Below are 21,267 nucleotides of genomic sequence, written 5' to 3'. Positions count from 1 at the left end.
CCAAATATTCAGATGTGTGCAGCACATTTTATGGAGGACTGTTTCCTGATCCTGGAAGAGTAGACTACAATGCCGGCTGTTCTGACTCACAGACTGTAAGTACGTTTTCATTTTAAGGATTTGCCACTGATGATTCAAACGTGAGTTTTGTGCAGTGTAGAGTAGCACTTGTTGTTTGTCATTTCTCCAATCACAAATGCAGACATGGTTTTATGTTTACGCGGCGTGATGCAACGCAACGCGAAAAAAAGACAGTATAAGTCATTATAATCCGTAATCATGTCCCCACTGGATGCAACAAATGCCTCGTTTATAATGGGTTTTAATGTCTCGTCGCTCCGGCCGGGACACACCATCACAGTATGGTAAGGGGCGTAACATTTTCGTCACAAGCTTGAGGTATTCGGCCAATCACAACGCACTAGATAGCTGGCCAATCAGAGCACACCTCGTTTTTCAGACCGATGAGCTTTGTAAAAATCGACACGTTTCAGAAAGGCGGGGCATAGAGGAGAAACAATAATACACAGTATGTGGAAAATAATGTGTTTTTTAACCTTAAACTGCATAAACACATTTAATTACACCAAATACACAAAATAATGTTCTTTTTAGCAACATCATATGACCCCTTTAAACCTGTTTGAAAACCTTCATTATTTGTGCAGTTCTGTTTGGGCTACACTTAGTTGCGCAAAAACTACACACTTCACCTTTAAATGTACCTCAGCAAATCATGGCTCAGACTTGCAGAACTACAAAAATTCTCAAAGAGCTCAAGAGGGTGACCCAGATTTGCAGTACTTTTGCTCAATTACTTAACTTGACTGTGTCTAAACAGCCTTTACTTGACTGATTACCTCATGTCAAACAGGCAAAGATTCCTATCATACATTTAGCCTGACCCACACTAGTGAGCAATGCTTTCATTATGTGATGTGATTTACTTTCAAAAGCAGACTAGAATGACGTAGCATCATATTCTTTTGTACGAAAAATGTCTCAAAATGTGATGACGGCAAATCAGCTTCAAATACAAGCAGTTACTTGATTATATCCAAATATTTAAAAAAATAATAGTGTAATCAAGCCACACTTAATGTATGAATGTCTTAGGCTAGATAATAAGATCAGCATGTGTAAACAAATAACACTAGACTTTCTCTAAACTAACCTCTTTTCTGAGCCATTTTTTTTGCAACTAATTTTAACCAGCTCGTCCCAAAGTGATAGTAGCACGCACATATGAAGTCAATGTCCCTCAAGTTCACACAGGTGCTCTAACATAACCACAGGTGTAGCGGTTTGCCTGTCGGATGGATAAACAGACGGAAAATCCCATAAACTCACACTGCAAATGGATCATATCTCCAGAAAATTATATTTTATAAACTTGCAGTTGAGCGTATTTGGCTCAAGCCAACATGTAGCCATTCATAACACCATAGCAACTTCCTATTCCTGCCCTAGCAACCAGAAACAACACCCTAGCAACTGTACAAATGCCATTCAGGGGTCTCTCAAAGGCCATATCTCACAAGTTCCTTAGAAAAAGCCTTTGATCATAAACCTACAAAATGCAGCAGGTAACTAAAACAAACATGCACAGATTGTGAGTGATCTGAACCTGAACAGACCCTGTGCACAAAACTGGGATTGTCAAATTCAATTAACAAAGCAAGAGGACCAGCAAACAACAGCAGACACCAAAGAATCTCTTCGATGTAATCGATGCACACCCCTGACCACCCTGGTAACGGTTGTTATATTAATACGAAGTAATGCCATCTTATATTAGTAATTTCATCACCATAATCAGGTAAACAAGTCAGGTGATGTGATCACAAAGCTTAATCCCCATTCGTTTCCCCATTGATGTGTGCTGTGGGACACAAGGGGCTTTGTTATTAGTGAAGGATACTGGGTAGGCGGCACGGCTGACGGCGGAGGAGCGCTCTGGGCTCCCGGTGGTAACGACACGGAGGTCAGCGCTGCGCGGAGTTGCGTTGGCGGTGACGGTCCGGTTACGTGTCCACTAACAGCGACAGCGACCGGTTTCGGGACCACTTTCGGTGGCAAACTCATTGCAGAAATTTAAACCAAAACAAACAATACGCAGCTGAAATCGATCGCACGTTCCAACAATATCTGGCCGTTTCTTCTCTCTACGAAGGCCGGAACGTATGTATATCCTTATGCCATGGATTTCATTCAGATCTGGCTGTTAGTACCAAAATGTCATTTTATCTTTGAAGTCAGGGGTTGTAGCTGCTCTATGCATGGGGACGGTAGGGGGTTTGTATCCCCCTCCAGCCACCCTGGATCTCCCCGGTCGAATTGTTCTTCTCCGCCTCCTCAGATGGCCGTCTCCCGGTTTGTTTGCTCCGCTTTGCGTAGTAACATCACATTAGCGAGTCGCATTATATGAATTTCTCATAAAGATGGGAGACTTCGTTCAACATGGCGTTGTTGCGGCTGCTTCCAGCAGTCCGGCTGGACGGACGGCTCGGTAAACCTCGGGTGAGTTCGGAGATGCTCGGGTTCACTTTACGCCACTTCGTATTGATGGGAAGTCCGACACACTTCCAGGAATCGGTTCTTTCGAACACTTCGCTTCAAACACGCGGTTCGTAAAACGATTCAGTGGTTATTTAACGTCATGACGTAATTGCCTTCTCACGTCGTCCCTAACAGAGAGCTTCAAAGTTTATTTGATATTTTACACCCGATTTTATCATTTCATTATTTTTATATTATTGTATATTATTATTATTATTAAGAACGGAAATGCATGTATACTGTTAATGTTTATGCAATAAAAAGATGATCATTAAAACTAGTCATTTAGAACCGTGCATTGACAATAAACAGTACTAAACTTCATGAACATATGTGACCATGGACCACAAAACCAGTCGTAATGGTCCATTTAAAAATTAAAAATAAATTGAGATTTATACATCATCTGAAAGCTGAATAAATAAGCTCTCTTTGCCGTCTGCTCGACGTTACAGAGCTGCTACTTATGACTGGTTTTGTGGTCCAGGGTCACATATCTTGAATTAAAAATAAATATGCAACTATTTGTTTGTAAAAAACAACAACATTATATTTATTCATTATGTATGTTGCTAAAACTGTAAAACCGTCAAGACATAAACATATTTCCAGTATATTTTATGTGTTATTTCAGTTCTTAAGAGTCGGTGAGTTGTTGACTCGAGAACCACGATTCAGTTCGATCTGTGATTGAATCATTCAGGCCGGTTTTGTGAACCGGTTCATTGACAAGATCTAAAAAGAACGATTCGTTTACGAATCGCACATCGCAATATGCCATTGAAAGTGACGTCATAAAGGCAGTCCCCACATGCCTGCACTGTTTCACACAATGAATGGCATCTCCGTTACATTCCAAACCATCCATAATCAGTGTAAGAGACGAATGAGTTATAATACGCAATGTATTATAACTAAATATAAAACTGCAGTTTCACCTTAGGGGTCCCGCCCACATTTAGGTTGCAGTAGAAAGACTACTTCAAATTTTACTTACGTTTGAGAAAGGCTCAAATAAAATAGAATATCGAATAGAATATATACGTTTGCCTATGTTGTGAAGTATGTATTTTTGGGGTTAGATGGTAGGAGCCTGATAAGAACATTAGCTTGCTTTTTGATTTGGCATTTCTGTTGCTATTAATATATGTGAATGTGGCGACATCTGTTGGTCATACTTCCAGTAGACGGAGAGCCAAATTATAAACCACAAAATTACTGTTGAATCAACAATCATCAATGAAAATGACAGCGATTGCAATTTGTTAACATCAGTTAATAAACTAACAATAAGCGATATAAATATTAACTCTTGTGCTGTGCTGAAAAACTTATAAATATTTTAATGTTCCCAGTCAAAATGACCAGCCTTTTAAAAATTGCTTGTAAATTTGTAATTATGCTTTATCACCACCAAATCTTGGATTCACTTTTTTTTCCCAACTTGCTTTCAGTTAGCACAGGGTTTGTATTTCTTTTTGGAACTGACTGATCATTGGCCTCGGTGTTCTGCACATCAGTTTTTGAGTGGGAAAAAAAGCATTATTTGTGGATAAATTTAGGCAATATTCAGTTGACTTAGATGAATAAGATCAGATCAATGAGGCGGAGCAATCATTTCTAAAATCAAATACAAAACCTGTGCTAACTGAAAGAAAACATGTTGATAAATTGATTGAATCTAATATTTGGCAATGTAATAGCATTATGAGAAATTTACAAGCAATTTTTTGTAGGCCGGCCATTTTTGACTGGTTTAACAAGTTTAACAAGGTGGCGTTAACATTAATTGTTTATTAATGTTAACTAATGTTAACAAATGAAACCTTATTCTGAAGTGTTACCTATATTTCCTATTTATTTTGAGGGCAGAAGGGCAGTTTGAATTTGTGTGTAATAAAAATATTTTCCCAGCAATTTCCATAGTTTTAAAGGCACTTTCTTGTTTAGTGGTCCAACTACATATTGGGCCACATGTGACATTGTGAGTTGACAAAATCAAATTATTTGCCTGAGTTAAAGTTCATATTGTACAGGCAAATTCAACAAATAAGAAGTGATGGAACAGTCTTATAAAACTTGTCAACCATGTATTATGCTTGCACAATGTGTTGTGCAAGAATTGGTAAACATTACAGACAAAAAAAATAAATCCCACCAACAATGTAATACAGATAACTTAAATATTATTTCCTATTAGAAAAATAAAAGCATTTGCTAAAAAGGCACATATTCAAAGAAAACATATTTGCAGAAAGGAGAATTCCTTCTCTCATTATATTTAACCACTAACTTCCAGTGTTTTGAATGTTTGTAAGAACAACACTCCATTATATAGACTTCCTTGGAGTCCCTATTTACACCAATTCCCCATTAAGAGGCAAGTAATAGCTGGAAAATATGTCATCCACTATAAATCCACCAGCTTTTTGGCAGTCTAGATTAGGCAACCTGAGATGGATGTTTGGGATTTTTGAGCGATAACCGCTCCAGGTTCGGTCCCCCATACAGTGACAGAGTCACTGTCACCACAGCTCACACTTCCGTTTGGGGTTCATGGGTGAGTCTGCCTTGCAGCCAAAGTGTGTAGAGAACTCATGGGAATTGGAGATGGTGCCAATGACCCGGAAACGTGACGGACTGTGGGGGTCAGTAATAACGCCCTCGTGAGAGCTTTCAGGTGTCCGAACTGAGCACCACACCTACAAAAAAACGAAACAAAGGGTTTTGTTAGACGAAAATAGGACAAAACTAGATTATTACATTTTCGAAGAAGTGGTGAGTGGTGCTTGTCTGTGCAAAAGTCATTACCCTGATTCTATGGTTTTGTGGGAATTAGTATCAAATTTATTTATTTTTTTTACATTTTACAGTTTTTATTTCTATTTTATCTTTCAGTTTAGTCTTAATTTTGTTAGTTTACACTCCATCAATGTTAGTTTTTTTTTTTAAGGCTTTCTAGTTTCAGTTTTTTTTAGTTTTAGTATTTTAGGACCGGAAAGGTTATTGACTAACTGGTATCAGTTAAAAATGTTTAACTCTGATAAATTTCTCGGTACAGTCTAGTTATTGCTATCTCATTGCATTTTTATGTTTAACACAGGCAGGTTGTAAAAGTTTGAAGTATTATAATATACAATATAAACAAATACTTAATGGGTTATTATTTTTTTAGTTTGAGTCATGAAAATGTATTTTAGTTTACTTTTTTCCAGTTATGTTTCGCTATTTATCTATTTGTTCATTTATTTAGTTTTTTTAACAGTTAACAGACAAGTTAGTGCAATCTAAATTTATTTTTGCTATACAGTGCATCAAAAAAGAAAATAAAATATCTTAAAAAAAACTTCATTTTAGATTTCATTAAATAAAACAGCTCACTCTTAAGTCACAATGAAAATCAGGTTCCTATAGTAGGGGTCCCATTTTTTAAATATATCAGGATTTTTATTATTACTATTATTATTATTATTTTTGTGTCTGCCAGGCGAAAAATGTGAGTCCAAGTAATAGTATAACCACACCTCTCTTCAACAATCCACATTCAAGGTAAATGATAAATCAAGTAATATTGATTCTTGCCTTAGCAAACAGATCAAAAACCGAGACAAATAACAGAGACACCTTTAATTTGCAAAGGTTGTGACCAGTAAAACAACTAAATTCTTTAAAACAAGTCAAAAACAAGTGTAACATAGTAAGCAAATATTGGCACAAACCTGAGCAAATCCCACAAAAAACAGCTGATGATTGGTCATTCCAAGGGCAGGCAGAGTGGCCTCTTCACCATTCTTCTCGATCCAGTTGATATAGGCCTGCAAAGCAAGTGTGAAAACATTAGACCGCTAATAATTCTACATGCTACACCGCTCGCTGGGATCATAAATAAACAGAACCCTTGTGTCAATGGTTATTTTCCTCTCCATCAGAGAGGTTAACACAAGGACTTCTCCGGCCATATGCTTTGCGCATCTGCTCTGTAACCTATGACTTTTCAACCAACGGAAAGAATCCGAGTTGCTGGAGGTAGAGCGGCCCATTCCAAGCCACCTGTTGCACTGCGAGGCTTTCCAGCGAGATGGGATCACGACGGCCCCAAAGCTATCAAAGCCGCCAATGAGAAAACTATCGAGATCGTTATGCCTTTCGTATCAGATTCATCATTCGCCGTAGCTGTTTTCATGTTATGGAAAGTAACCACTGGTGACTCATCTCTTTATAACTCGCTGATGAACGAAACAATTCTGTTGATTGAATTAGATCGATTTAAATTCTAGTTCCAGCCAAGTCTTGTTCCACAACAGGATCTTCACAAACCTTATAAGCTGCCCTTAGGCCTCCGTTGTCAGCAATATTTTCTCCCAAAGTGTGTTTCCCGTTTAGAGGTTCTTTATTTATACTGTAGTTGCTGTACTGCTCCACCATGCACTGGGTCTGGTGTTTAAAAGCCTCCACTGAAGAATTTAGCCACCACTGACGCAAATTCCCATCCTTATCATACTCTCTTCCTGTAGGACATATTTAAAATGGTTTTAAAACACACATATATTGGTAAATGTTCACATACACATTACAACATTACAGTTTTCTATACAAGCCGATGTGTTTATTAACTTATTCATATTCTTACAAATTATAAAGGACAATACAATTATTTATATTATACTGTACATGAGAAAAAATATTATGAAATGTATGTATCAATATTTAATTTAATTTGTAAAATTTAATAATTAATATAAATAACATGTTTAAAGTATTAAAAAATAAAGGTAAATTAATTATTGAATCAGTGGCAGTGTGGCACATTTGATTTTTTTTTTTTTTTTACAGCAGTTGAATAAATCTTATATACTGGAGATCTAACAATCTGAAATAATATAGCGTAATAATTTAGAGAGAATAACTTTGTTACCTTGATCGTCAAAGGCATGGGTGAGCTCATGCCCCATAACCACACCTATACCACCGAAATTCATTGCTCTAGAAAACAACAAAGACACAATAAGATGAGGTCAGTGATATAACACTATTACAGGACAGGTTTTGTTAGTGGGAGCCTCTTACTTTGGCCAGGCATGGTTATAAAATGGAGCTTGGAGAATGCCTGCTGGAAGAACCATCTCATTCTTTGTGGGGTTGTAGTAGGCATTAACTGTAGGTGGAGTCATACTCCATCTGTACACAGACAGAAAAACACTGATCACTGGTGTACACATTAACTGACATTGGGGGAGTTTTAAATTAATAATTAACACATAAAAGTTCTGTCATCATTTATTCTGTATGATACTTTGGAAAATGACTCTGGGTCTGATGTTGTTTTGTGTTCTTTTGTATTCCACAGAAAAACAAAGTCAAACAGGTTTGGAACGACATGAGGGTGAGACAGTGACTAAAACATAAAACAAAAACTATTACAAATTGTTTTCGGTAACTGAAATAAAGCTGAAATGAAATGGAAATATTAGATGAATAATTCCATTTAAACTTTAAAAACTTGAAAAACGAGAAATGACGCCTTGGCAACTAACTGAAATAAATACGTTTAAGTACTAAAATGACTAAAACTGAAATAAAAATAAATAACAGCTAAATAGAACACTAATAAAAATAACAAAAGTGCATTAAAATAATACTAAAGTAGAAAAATCAAAGCTAATTCAAAATATGAAAAAAATCTTTAGTATGGTACTAAAATTAGTAAATGACAAAATAATTTTCATTTTTGAGTGAACTATCCCTTTAAGAGGTGTGTGTCAGCATCATCTTGTGTGTGAGCTGAACTGATACTCACTGATCTCTGTTGGGGACTTTTCTCAGCTGGTTAGCAGTCACTCGAGCAGAGAAGTTGTAATATTTCATGACGTTTTGAAAGTAAAGATCTGAAACAACATCAAACTGAAATACAGTTTGGAGGCAAGATGTCAGTTCAGGCTCTCTGCAACATTAAACCACATGATTTTCCATCAACCAAAAGCAAGCAAAAATTAAGAAAATGTATACATACATCATTAAACACCTTGTCCAGCTCTTTGGGGTTCATAATAAACTTTGGATAACCAACCATGTTGTATATTGCATCTGCCTAGAGACAAGAATAAGAAAATGAACACTTCATTACTTTAACGCCAGGTGGCATTAAAGAGCATCAATAAGCATAAAAACCTTTATATAGTTCTGTTGCTCAATAGGATTTTTTTTTTGCCAATTTTTATAAAAACAAAGAAAAATTGTTTCTTAAACTAAAGTTAATACAAATTAGGACAAGTCTGAGATTTTAGCTAGGTGTTGATTTCAGCAAGATCCATCCCTGCAGGCGACAGCGGTGAAAAACATCATGTGGGATTGTGCTGTTGGTTCTCACCTTTTCTTTGGCTGCTTTTTTTGTCTCGGGATCCATCCAGCTGACAGTCTTCAGGCTGTCTTCAAAGGCCCATTTGATATCGGAGACCATATCTTCAACCTGACAAACATATCAGTTGAGAATATAGTGTATAGGCCTGGAGGAAAAGATGGGGATGGTGTGCAAAACACCACAAGACACTCACAAAAGCTTTGCTGTCTTCGGAAAAAGTAGCTTTGACAAAGAGCGCCCCGAGAGCAAAGCCCAGAGCGCTATCTGTGTCGCTGGTGCAAAGTTTCCAGCGTGGTGTGCAGCTCTGGAAAACACAAAGGTGATATATTAGCAACCAACATCCTCATTTGCACCCAAGTCTTCTCAATGTGACATTTACATTTAGACATTCAGTCGACGCTTTTATCCAAAGCGACTTACAAATGAGGACAATGGAAGCAATCAAAATCAACAAAAGAGCAATGATATGCAAGTGCTATAACAAGTCTCAGTTAGCTTAATGCAGTACACGTAGCAAGTTTTTTTTTTTTTATCATATAAAAAATTTAAAATAAAACAGAATAGAAAAAGAATAGAGCAAGCTAGTGTTAAAGGCCTTTTTTGCTTTTGTTAATCAGAAGTCAGAATTATAATTGTATAATAAATAAAAAGAAAACAAATCGATAGAATGCAAAAAGATTAGAGAAGCAAGTGTTTTTTTTTTTTTTTTTAAAGAAAAACAAGCAGTTAGTAAATAAATAGAGTGCAAGTCTAAAAGGGCAAGTTTTTTTTTTAAACAAAGAATAGAATTAGAATAGAGAGTGCTAGAGGTAGAGGGTCAAATAAGGATGGAAGAGATGTGTTTTTAGTCGATTCTTGAAGATGGCTTAGGACTCAGCTGCTCGGCTCAACTGAGTTGGGCAGGTCATTCCACCAGGAGGGAACAGTTAATTTAAAAGTCTGTGAAAGTGATTTTGTGCTTCTTTGGGATGGCACAATAAAGCGCCGTTCACTTGCAGAACACAAGCTTCTATTTCATTTCACAAACAATTTACAGGTCTGAACTTCATAGAGTACATAGATACATAGAGTCTAGTTTCCATCTGTACACCATAGGAATTATTAGCGCTTGAGGAAATGATCACAAATAATTTGTTAAAGACATAAATTTGCATGTAACAAGCTAAACAGAAGGGTTTTTTCCCTCTTTATCAGCAAAACAAGACTTTCATTGTTCTCTTGAATGTCGCTTGAGTATGACGGCCAGAGACGGGCAGCAACAGGACTTGTCACCCATTCCACTTCCCATCTCAGAAACTGAGGTGCTAGAACAGTTAATAGCTCCTAATGCAAGACTATGACGGTAAAACAAAGTTTTAGTTTACTACGGAAATTAGTAATTAAGTGAAAATGAAAATTCTGTCATCATTCACTTTCATTAAACCTGACTTTAAACTTTTGAACAGCAGTGTAAATATTTTCCTCGTAAGTCCACAAAAAGAAACAAGATGTTCTATTTTCTATGCAGTGAAAGTCAATGGTGGCGCTTTCTCTCTCTCTCTCTCTCTCTAGTCATCCGAAATCCTATTATAGTAACTTTAAAGGGATAGTTTACCCAAAAAAGAAAATCCTGTCATAATTCTACTTTTGTGTTCTGTAGAAGAAAGTAAGTCATACAGGTCTGGAATGACAAGAGGGTGAGTACATGACAGAAGATGTGAAGATTATCAGTGAATAATGGCTTAATTTTGGTATTTTAAGCTGTCATGTGACTTCAAAAGTCTCAGAATCCAGCACAGACACTGCATGGACTACTTTTACAATATTTTTAATGGTACTTTTTGTCATTTTGGGGTTTTGACAGCTCCATGTCACCATTCACTTAGAGAAAGCAGAGTCAACGTTCTGCCTAACATTTATGTTCCTCAGAAGAAAGTCATACAGGTTTGGAACAACATGAGGGTGAGTAAATGATGACAGGATGTTTCATTTTTGGACTAAGTAACTATCACTTTCAATGCAATAAAAAAAGCTATACCCACAATAACATACCAAACTGTGCTGAAGGTGACCGACGTTAAGGTTCCTCTCTCTATCTCTTATCATAACCCATCACACATACACACATGGTCCAAGGCTCTTTGGTTTGTTATTTCAGCCTGACCCCAGTGGAAAGTGAGGCTGGGGCAACAGGATCTCTTCCTGATAAGAGTCTGAATAACCTGGCTCCCTGCAGAACAACACACTCCCTCTCCATACACACCAACGCTAATACCAGTTCATCTGAATGAAGTCAGAGAGAGGGAGGAGTAGAAGAGAGAAGACGAGGGCAACACATCACCTCCCTCTTATGCTGAATAAAGCACACTGACTATTTTAATAACTGGGTAATTTTGTTTTAATATAAAATGATTTCTGCACCAAATGATCCTTGTAAGAGGAAGAATCAGTGTAGAGTAGTAGTGTAAAATATTTAGTCATCATTTACTACATTTACTTCTAATCCTGTATTATTTTTAGACACAATATCCAGAGCTACACTACCATTCAAAAGTTTGGGGTCAGTAAGATTTTTAAATATTTTTTAAAGAAGTCTCTTAAGCTTACTAAGGCTGCATTTTTAAATACAGATGTTTCAAAAATACAGATTTTTTTATTCTCACTAAGACTGCATTTATTTGATAAAAAATTGGCCTGCTATAGACTATTGGCTGTGCTAATTAGAAGGCGGCCACAGCTGTTTTCACTTTAGTCTTTTACACTGTGTATTTACCTGATGTCTGTGCACTGACACGGAAGCGTTCAGCCCTTGTGTGAAGACCAACGAGTGTAAAGACCTGCGACTTTACCTGCGCGACTTAAAATCACTTTCCAGAACATTCTCGTTCACCATTCCTGGCTGGTGGAACGATCTTCCCACCCCTATCCGGATGCTGAATCCCTGACAATTTTCAAGCGACAGCTGAAAACTCATCTCTTTCGAAGCTACTTGACTTCATCATCATCATCATCATCATCATCATAAAAAAATAAAAAATAAAAAAATAAAAATTCTCTCTTTATTTATTCCTTCTCTTTCTAGCTTGTACTTATTTGAACAATGTCTAGAAACTTGGTATTACAAGCACTTCCTGTATCTGTTTGCCTCTTTAAGAAGAATCGCTTTATGTATCCCCCAATTGTAAGTCGCTTTGGATAAAAGCGTCTGCAAAATGACTAAATGTAAATGTAAATGTAAAAATACAGTAATACAGTAGTGTATAGCTCTTATATCTCATATTTTCAGACTTGACAGTTAGTCATATGACAACAACCAAGCGCTTGGATTCCATGTCAAACCTGACATTGATGACAGATAAGATTTTTTAATTGAACAGCTTCATAATACGGAGAATAGAATAATGAATAATAGAGAATAATGGCAAAAATGTGTATCCATTTCTCAAATTTTATTTCATATAGCTATCGTATGACTTCAGAAGACTTTGAATATAGTGCACAAGTCATATGGACCACTTATATGATACTTTTATGGTGCTTTTTGCAACTTGGCAGTATTACTCTGCATAAGGTCAAAAGTCAATTTATCAAAGAAACTGAGGTTAAAAAAACGCATATATATACATATATATATATATATATATAAATGTGTGTGTGTGTGTGTGTGTGTGTGTATGTGTGTAGACAGACAGACAGACATATGACAGACAGACAGACAGACAGATAGATAGATAGATGGGGTGAACTATTTCTTTGACTGTGCAAATTTTACATTGGCAATAAAGACTAGAAACATGACTCGTTCAGAGGCAGCAGTGCCTTGGGCTGACAGACAGAAGCCTTGATCTTCATTTCTCACCTTCTTGGTGCCATACATGACTTCAAGGAAGCGCTGTTCTGCATCTTGGAACCTCTGGTCTAAGATGGACACCATTTTCCGCACCACTTTCATGATCATGTAGTTATTCAATACGCTGGGGAAGACACATTAGCTTTGATCTTAGCTAACAGACAATACAGGTCAGTTACATAGACTGGCCTAAAAAACCAACACAATTCTAGCTAATGTTGGCTTACCTCTTGTTGGTGTTGCTGATGAGTTCTGAGACTTTCTGGAGGTATTCTTTAGCGTACACAACCACGGGTTCAGAGTAATTTAGAGCAACAGGGGCGAACACTGCAGAGAGGAAAGGCATCCAATCTACTGCAGGAGCCAATGTCTACAGCACAGACACAAACACATGACTGATATCTCATATCAAATGCAACATGACAATTAATGAAAGAATGCTTTTTATGTCTCCAAAGGAAAGGAAACATAACTGCATGTTCTGAAAATGTTATTCTCTTTTTACTAAATCACAATATATGAGATGTATCTCTCATTGAAGGAAACATTTAAATTAGTGGCTCTCAACTGGTTTTGTTTTAAGCGCCAGTTTGAGTCTGTATGATTTTTATTTAAAGAAAAAAAAAGAAATTCATACTTTATTCAGCAAGGATGCATTAAACTGATCAAAAATGACAGTAAATACTGAATTCTATTCAACAAAGAAAAATGATGTGGCACTGAAGACTGGAGATATAGCTGAAAATTCAGCTTTGCAATCACAGGAATAAATTACATTAAAGAATATATTACAATAAAAAACTTGTAATAATATTTCACAATATTACTGTTTTTACTGTATTTTAACAAACAAATGCAGAATTGTTTGCTTAAGGACATGAAAAAATCTTATGAATGGTAGTATATGTTGAACAGAAAAACTGCAAAACTGACAATTTTTCTGTTCAAATAATTTGTAGTTGGCACAAAAGTTTATCCATTGTCAAGCAATCTGCCCGTGTTAGTATCTGGATAATTTGACTGTTTTCAGCCAAGTGACAGATGAATTTGAGCCAAAGTAGAGTTGGATCTACCATTGGACCATTGTCCTATTTTGCCATACCTATGAATTTCATTAATTGCATTTAGCATTTCCATCTACGACCCCATCAGAACAGACATGTGACCATTTTTGGGGCATGACCAACCAGTTTAGAATCATAGATTTCAATCCAACAGTAGTACAGTAACCGATCAGTACTCACAGCTAACTCTTTGGCTTGAATTTTATGGTAGATTTTCATCTCGTCACGTCGCTCATCCTGAGGGACTGTGATGTTTGCCAGGGCCGTTTCAAAGTCTATGATCTCCTGCATCATCTTCTGAGAGGTCTCCTCTGAGCCGCCCAAAAGCATTCCAAGCTCAACCAAGTAGTTCAAGTATGCTTTTAAATACTGACAAAAGAATAAGAACACAAGCTTTAGACCACAGCAGAACATTTCCCACGTTCATAAACAACAAAGTTTACCTTTTCATTGGCTGTCTTATTGAGATAGTATTCCCTAGAGGGAAGTCCCAATCCTGACTGATCCACCTGTGGAAAAAGAGGAATCGGAGCATCAGCTGCGTTTCCATTATCCCTCAACAAGCTAAGCTACAGTGACATGCATCACGATATAAAGCCTGTTATAATATATTCTGACAGCCATCATAAAACAAAATATGATATCTAAAACAGTGCAGAGGTTCCCCTAGACATTTAAGAATTTATGTTATTGTGATCAAAATAATATAACTATAAGTGTTCCCACCTGGATGATGTTGCTGTTGGAGCTTTTTGAGTCTGTGCTGACAAAAACAGTGAAAAAGGGGGAGGTTCGGAAATTGGCTGACACAGTCCGTAAAACCTCCTGGAAGTTATCTTTCTCCCACGGGCCTTTCAAGCCCCAACCTCCTGTCTGGAAAAACAATCTTCCATTATTAAGAATTATATCCCAGAATAAGTGTAAAAGCAGGTTTTCATTAGTGCCAATATATTTACAACAGATCTTTTGAGTTTCATATTGTTAAATAAGGTTTGTGCGTGCATCTCAGGTCACCTGATTGATGAGATCCTGAAGTGGTTTTGCTCCAAGTGCTTCAATTTTCATCTCGTTCATACAAGCTTGGTAATACCACTGGGCTTTTTGTTCCGCTTTGCTCAGGCTTGTCATGCTGGTATTCTCTGAATTTAACAAATGAAGAAAAGTTCAATGACAAGAATCTTCATGAACCCTCAAAGCAAAGTGAAACAAAGCCTATAAGTTGGTAGGAGCCTTTCAAGATGAAACATCATTACTGCTTTATTTGTACAGTGGGCTCTAAAAGTCTGAGACCCCATTGAAAATACGGTTCTTGAAATGAGTGTGAATCTATGATTCAAAATCAAAAATAAGAGGACGTGAGTCATTTCAGACACAAGTTATTTACTGAACGATTACATGAAACGTATACGTAATCGCAAAAAAAAAAAAAAATGAAAATAAATAAAAAAACAAAAACAAAAAACATTTAAAATTTATTATATTAAATAAGTTAAAATTATATGAAATTAAATAATAATTATATTAAAAAAGTAATTAAATTAAATAAAAATAATTGAGAATGTTGTGGATACATAATTAATTTTTCATATTTTTTTATTTAAAAATATTAAAAATATTACCTAATAAGTTCCTCATGATGGCCATGTTGTGTTCCCACAAGTTGCTGAAAGGACCCCAGCGGGACTTGCCTTCAGGTAACGGGTTTTTCCTCACCCATCCCCCACATGCAAAGTTGTAGAAATCCTGGCAGGGGTCCACTGACCGGTCAAGAGCCCCCAAGACCGTACTTGCAACACTAACACAAGGCTCTGACAGGCACATTCCCGGATGTGCTGTTAAAACAATATATGTATATAAATATACTTTTATTTCACATATAACTGCCAAAACAAATAAGAAAGTCTTCCCGATGTCTCTTTCACTCAGCGTATTTTACACTAAAGGGTAATCATAAATGGGATTTTGGTGCGCTACACTTTCGGTGCTGTAGCTCATACTGCATTCAAGCTGCACCTCATAAATATGCTCTGAACATCTCTTTGAGGAAGATCCCGGGACATGAACCCATCTGGAACTATTCACTTATCAAGGCTTGATGCCAAAATCTGGTTTCTGTGAAAAGAACTGTATTTTTTCAGAATCCAGATCAAATGAAGAGGCCACACAGAGAGTCTCTAGCAGTGACCCGTGGAGAGCCATCGATTAAACCCAAGAGACTGTGTTTTCTCTTCATTGAATACTAACTCAAAGTCATTAGCACATATGGGTGATATGCGAGCTATTATGGCAAATATTTGTGTCTGCGTAACAACATTAGTCATTTGCAGCACCAATATTTTAATCTGTGAAACGATTTTCTCAGACATGTTAAGAAAACTTAATTTACAGGCACGCATGTCTGTGTTCACTTTGGCCTGGAGGCTTTGAGGTTAGGCATGATTCCATTGAATGAGGCTATGCAAGTATTAAGTTTAATATTGAAAATAATTGGGGTTAAAGGGCACTGTTTTTATTCAGCATGTGGATGCAGAGAGAATGCAGCTACAATAGATTCACTGTAAGCTCTTCTAAGAAAAACATTTGGCCCAAAAGATGTATCCCTAGCTCCTAATCTGAAGAGATAGGGCCAAGAAACTGGAGGCCTGAGGGAGGCTAAGGAAATTGGAGGTAAACAGTCTGACACAAAGTCATTGTTCTTTCATACAATGATTTGTCATGGTTGGGCAACAGTGGATGGCTGGATAGCAGGAAGTGGCATTCAGTTCACTCTGCAATAATAACTTGGAGCTGCAATAAAAGTGAGTAAAGGGAGGTCCAGAGCATATACAGTCTTAACTTAAAAAAAAAGTATGTACTCTGATAAATATAACAGGAAAGACTATGAGCAAATACTGATTTAATTCAGGCATTTAAACTTTAATTCAGGTATTTAAACTTAAACTTGAAATCTCAAAGACTGTAAGGTAGTAGAGAAAGCATTTTTGGTAACACTTTCTATGTGTATTTATAATACATTATAAGGGTATTCTTAAGGCATTATAATGAATGCATAATGCATTATAAAAAAACGTATAATATGTTATATCAACTCATGAATAATCATAACAACAGTTATAATACATCATAATACTTACGTATTTGTGGTTATAAGTTTAAGAGTATGATTATTTATAACACACAATGAACACCATATTAAATCTACTTCATTTACAGAATAATGGACTGTATCATATCTTGACATTGTTTATTTAAGATCTGCACAGTATCTTACTACAGCTTGTGAGTGGTTAGATGTTGAGTGTTTCCTGTGGAGCTAATGTTAATTAACTGATGTGAGCTTTATACTCCAACTGAAAAAAATGCAATGTTTTATATGGTTACATTTTATTTTGATGGTCCCCTTAATCAATCGACTATAAGCAACTTTGCAACTACATGCCAACTAACTCTCATTAGAGTATTAGTATGCTCAAGAATGGTAGAATCTAGTATGGTAGAATAAGTTGACGTACTTGCAAAGACACTTATAGTCAGTTTATCTGTTGGTTGACCATCAAAATAAAGTGTTAGCATATATTTACAGTAGCAGACATACTAATACTCTAATGACTGCTAGTTGATATAGTTGCAGAGTTACTTATCAACAGCTGTTATGTTACAATTAACATATTATATATTACATAACTTTATTACTTTTTAAATAATTTATCTACATATATATTTTATTATATTATTTATTAATTTAATAATACATTTATATGTACAATTTTATACACACATGTATACATATATGTAAAAGCTAATTAGAAAGTAAGTACTGTTATTTTAAATTAGTACATACTAACTGACATACTAACATACTAGATTTATTTTGAGTTCTGAACACACACACTGCAATAAATATTAACGCTAACAACACATGTGCATGTAACATATGCACCATCAACTCACATTCTTTATAGTGCAGACCCAAAGTCATGATACAAATGAACAGAGCCACAGACAGAGCGCACACGATGACCACTAGCTTCCTCTCAGTGTGGGTTTTCTCTGCCCAGCACCGGAGTCCCAGACCACGCTGCAGCCCCACCTGATAATCACATTATGAGAAAATAAGGGTTAAGACTGAAATAAATATCCCTGCAAATAAGCAATGTTACATAGATGACGCAAATGACACTGAAACGTACTCCAAAGTAGTGATCTTTGGCAAAGAACTGGTCCTTGAGGGTAAAATGTTTATTTTGTGTTTCTTAAAGAAAGTGATATCTTTGACATTTTGTATAACACTGTGCAGGTTTTATATTATATTGCATGGGAAAATGATACATGATCGTGTCCTACAAAAATATTAAACTTTGGTGGGGCCCAACACTATTGTCTTTCTGCTCCAGTTCTTACAGATCAAATTCCCACTTCAAATGAAGAATGAATGGATGATCCCAAATAATAAAAAATAATTTTTGCTGAATACTTCATGCGAGTCATTTAACAACTATGATCTTAACATTTCTGTATTTAAATCCTATCTGGAAGAGTGGACTGTTTACTTTCATTGTAAGTGTGTTACTGTAAGTACAATTATTTTCTTTGGTAATCGAAAGCATATAGCAAATGCCGTCTACAGAAATTAACTGGTATTGAACCCGGAACATTCATTTAAGAAATATCGGCATCGAATTAAGCATTAAATCCTTAGGAAAGAAGCTTACCCATAACAACAGTGATAAACTTCCTACTTGCTAGGAAAGGCTCTCTTCGAGGAAACACTGCCAACACTCAACTTGTTTATTATTTCTAAATCTTCATGCACATTGTTTTACTTGTGCTTTAAAACTCATTAGGATCTAACAAACAAAAACATCAGCATCTGGTGATGCAAAAATTTAGAATCAAAAATGGTGAAGCAAAAATGCAGCTAGCATTTGTTTTGACTTATACACAAATCAAAAAATCAATTATGTACTTATCAGAAGTAAACAGAAGTGTCAGGCATATTCACATGACACAAATAGAACAAACACTTCTGGGTAAAAAAAAAAAAAGCTTCAACAGAATGAGGAAAGACTTAGGCTACATTCAGTAGTGCTAACACACGGCGGATGTTTGACAGGAAAACCATGAGGAAGTAATTTGAGACACTGTCCTTGTCTTCCACTGGAACCACTAAGGATTTGTTGTTTTTCAAGAGTTTGGCTTAAAAATGATCACTAGGTCAATGGATGGCCTTATATGTCAGTACACATACATCAAGAAACATAAGTTATAAAAATAGTTTAAAAAATGAACTCTCACCTGCATGGTAGAGGTGTGGTAGATCCCATCGGAGCCGGTGTCCAACAGCTCCTCTTCATCCAGTGTGGCTCGTTTGTACGTTGACATCTGAAATGTTAAATGAAGAATAGATTCCCTCAGTGATTCCATAATTAAACCAAATCTTCTAAAAGTGTTTCAGCAGCTATTGGGAACCCTGGGAACGTTTGTCCTCCTGAGTTCCATCAGGAGAAGATTGTGAAGCTAGTTTTCCCCAAGGACTAGAGAAAACTCTCGGCTCAGCGTGTCTTGTGCTGGGTGATCTCTGTGTGAATGGGGTTTCCTCTTCCACCCCCACTTCACCTCATCCCAAGCCAAATTTCCAACCCCCCAATGTCAGCTACACCTATAAGCTCCAAAGCATGGTCAGCTCGATCTTCACAACAAACATGTGTTGGTTGATTTCAAAGCGCTTTCCTTAGTGCAGCCCTCCTAGTTAGGAATCCTAAACAAGGGATTCCTGGGAAGCTTGAACTCCTTCCAGTCTGCGACAACACTAGCGTCAGTAAAAAGGCAGGAACTTGTGAAAAACAGGAAGGAGAGAGGACCTGATGAACATACGTGAGGGAGAGTGAGGGTGTGTGAGTATACACATGTAAGAGAGAGAATGTGTGCATTCCACAATGGGCTTTCATTTAGAACTGGGAGGGAACAGTTAGAGGTGAGTTTCCACCCTCTCATTCCTACCAATAGGACATTACAGGGCAGAGGGCGGGGCTTGTACAAGGCCACTCCCATAACATGTTCTTCAGTTGCCAGATTAGAATACAGTCACAATACAGTAAGTCAGTCAGCATTGCTTAACATATACACACGTGCATGTATTTTTTTTATTAAATTTCACATTAATATTTGATGATAAAAATTTGCACATGAAGAATTGACAACAAAACACACACACACACACATATAAATTCATAATTTTTATATTAATGATATAAACTAATATAAATGATAAATACATTAAAGTAGGGATGTAACGGTATGAAAATTTCTTATCACGATTATAGTGACCAAAATGATCTCGGTTATCAGTATTATCACGGTATTGTTGAAATGTGCTGGAAATGTTCAAAAAGTACTGACACACAAATCATTTCACCAAGTTGTACATTTAAAATCAACAAACAACAAATAAAATGAGCTTTTGTTTGCATAACTAAAACAACTGCCATTGATGTCCGGATTTTAAATGACAACATGACTGACAACAGTTTATCTAATAACATGTTCAAATATCTAATGTAAATGTCAAATATCTAATGTAATAAAACTGTGTTTTATGCTTCAGGGCTCCAGACTCATTCTTCCCACTGGTCGCTCTTTTGCGACTAACTTTCTCAGTTGGTCACACCAGCACATGATTTGGTCACAATATTTTAATTTTTAGGGATTAATCAATGCATGCTGATGAACTTTTATCATAGTTTATAGTTATATGAAAACGAAAGTGGTTAACATTCAACCCCTTCTTTTTCATCAGTATTATTTGTGATTTGAATTTTGTGAACGGGAGTTTCTCTTTAGCTATGTTATAAGCCGGGCTTCGGATGCTTTCACTTTCGAATTCGCGATCTTGGCATCACGTTTTACAAGAAAAGATAATTGTCTCATTTGCTTACATACATCTATACATATTTCACTTTTTTAGACTAAAACAAAAGATGGATTCATTGTTATTCTTAATTAAAAAGCATAACAACAATAAAACAGTAAGATACAATGACAAACTAACTTAGAAACGGTTATTAACAAAAACGAATATGACGAGGCATGGCATAGCCTACACCACATTCTGTATTACCGACTAATAAATTACAGAACGTTTAGCAAACACTGAGGAACTTGCTGTCGGTGACAGTGCTTGCATGTTTTTTGCCCTCACAAGAATACCAGCATGTTCACCTTTGGTTTAAGAAGCGGTCTTTTAACTTACTTCAGCATGAAAACCATCCATCGTTTCCTCAATATTCGCTTAATTTTTGCTTATATTTGAGTATAAACCATGTTCTACACTCTATAAGTGCTCTGCAGTTCAAACGAGTAGCGCGGTTTCGTTATGCTTTCAGTTTCATTTGCCTTTTGATGTTTCTCATATGCAACAGAAATGCAGCGCTTATGAGTTAAACAATGCGGTGGTCGCG

The 21,267-nt window shown here is 36.3% G+C and overlaps 2 protein-coding genes across 4 annotated transcripts in view; both read right to left on the bottom strand.

The window, feature by feature from the left end:
* Window positions 1-2,555, bottom strand: part of LOC107691321 (eukaryotic translation initiation factor 4 gamma 3-like) — a 55,127-nt gene extending 52,572 nt beyond the window's left edge. For both annotated transcript variants that reach the window (XM_016489869.1, XM_016489870.1), the window contains exon 1: window positions 1,922-2,555. In XM_016489869.1, coding sequence (XP_016345355.1) covers window positions 1,922-2,085 — 164 coding nt within the window. In that variant the 5' untranslated portion in view covers window positions 2,086-2,555. The remainder of the gene's footprint in view (window positions 1-1,921) is intronic.
* A 2,074-nt stretch (window positions 2,556-4,629) lies between these two features.
* ece1 (endothelin converting enzyme 1) overlaps window positions 4,630-21,267 on the bottom strand; it is a 22,888-nt gene continuing 6,250 nt past the window's right edge. Inside the window, exons 2-19 of one of the 2 annotated variants that reach the window (XM_016489873.1) lie at window positions 19,106-19,192; window positions 17,762-17,900; window positions 15,430-15,642; window positions 14,825-14,949; window positions 14,537-14,683; window positions 14,254-14,319; window positions 13,991-14,179; window positions 12,974-13,116; window positions 12,756-12,870; window positions 9,111-9,221; window positions 8,927-9,025; window positions 8,570-8,647; window positions 8,357-8,460; window positions 7,627-7,737; window positions 7,475-7,542; window positions 6,877-7,067; window positions 6,279-6,374; window positions 4,630-5,261 (exon numbers count right to left, since the gene is read on the bottom strand). In XM_016489873.1, the coding sequence (XP_016345359.1) occupies window positions 5,085-5,261; window positions 6,279-6,374; window positions 6,877-7,067; window positions 7,475-7,542; window positions 7,627-7,737; window positions 8,357-8,460; window positions 8,570-8,647; window positions 8,927-9,025; window positions 9,111-9,221; window positions 12,756-12,870; window positions 12,974-13,116; window positions 13,991-14,179; window positions 14,254-14,319; window positions 14,537-14,683; window positions 14,825-14,949; window positions 15,430-15,642; window positions 17,762-17,900; window positions 19,106-19,192 (2,259 nt within the window). In that variant the 3' untranslated portion in view covers window positions 4,630-5,084. Of the gene's footprint in view, window positions 5,262-6,278; window positions 6,375-6,876; window positions 7,068-7,474; window positions 7,543-7,626; window positions 7,738-8,356; window positions 8,461-8,569; window positions 8,648-8,926; window positions 9,026-9,110; window positions 9,222-12,755; window positions 12,871-12,973; window positions 13,117-13,990; window positions 14,180-14,253; window positions 14,320-14,536; window positions 14,684-14,824; window positions 14,950-15,429; window positions 15,643-17,761; window positions 17,901-19,105; window positions 19,947-21,267 lie in introns of those variants that run through there. The other variant, XM_016489872.1, reaches the window with a different exon arrangement.

The sequence above is a fragment of the Sinocyclocheilus anshuiensis genome, unplaced genomic scaffold (assembly GCF_001515605.1).
Source record: "Sinocyclocheilus anshuiensis isolate Anshui unplaced genomic scaffold, SAMN03320099.WGS_v1.1 scaffold1154, whole genome shotgun sequence".
Classification (NCBI taxonomy): domain Eukaryota; kingdom Metazoa; phylum Chordata; class Actinopteri; order Cypriniformes; family Cyprinidae; genus Sinocyclocheilus; species Sinocyclocheilus anshuiensis.
Note: the sequence above shows the minus strand (reverse complement) of the source record. Positions and strands in the feature narration are given on the sequence as shown.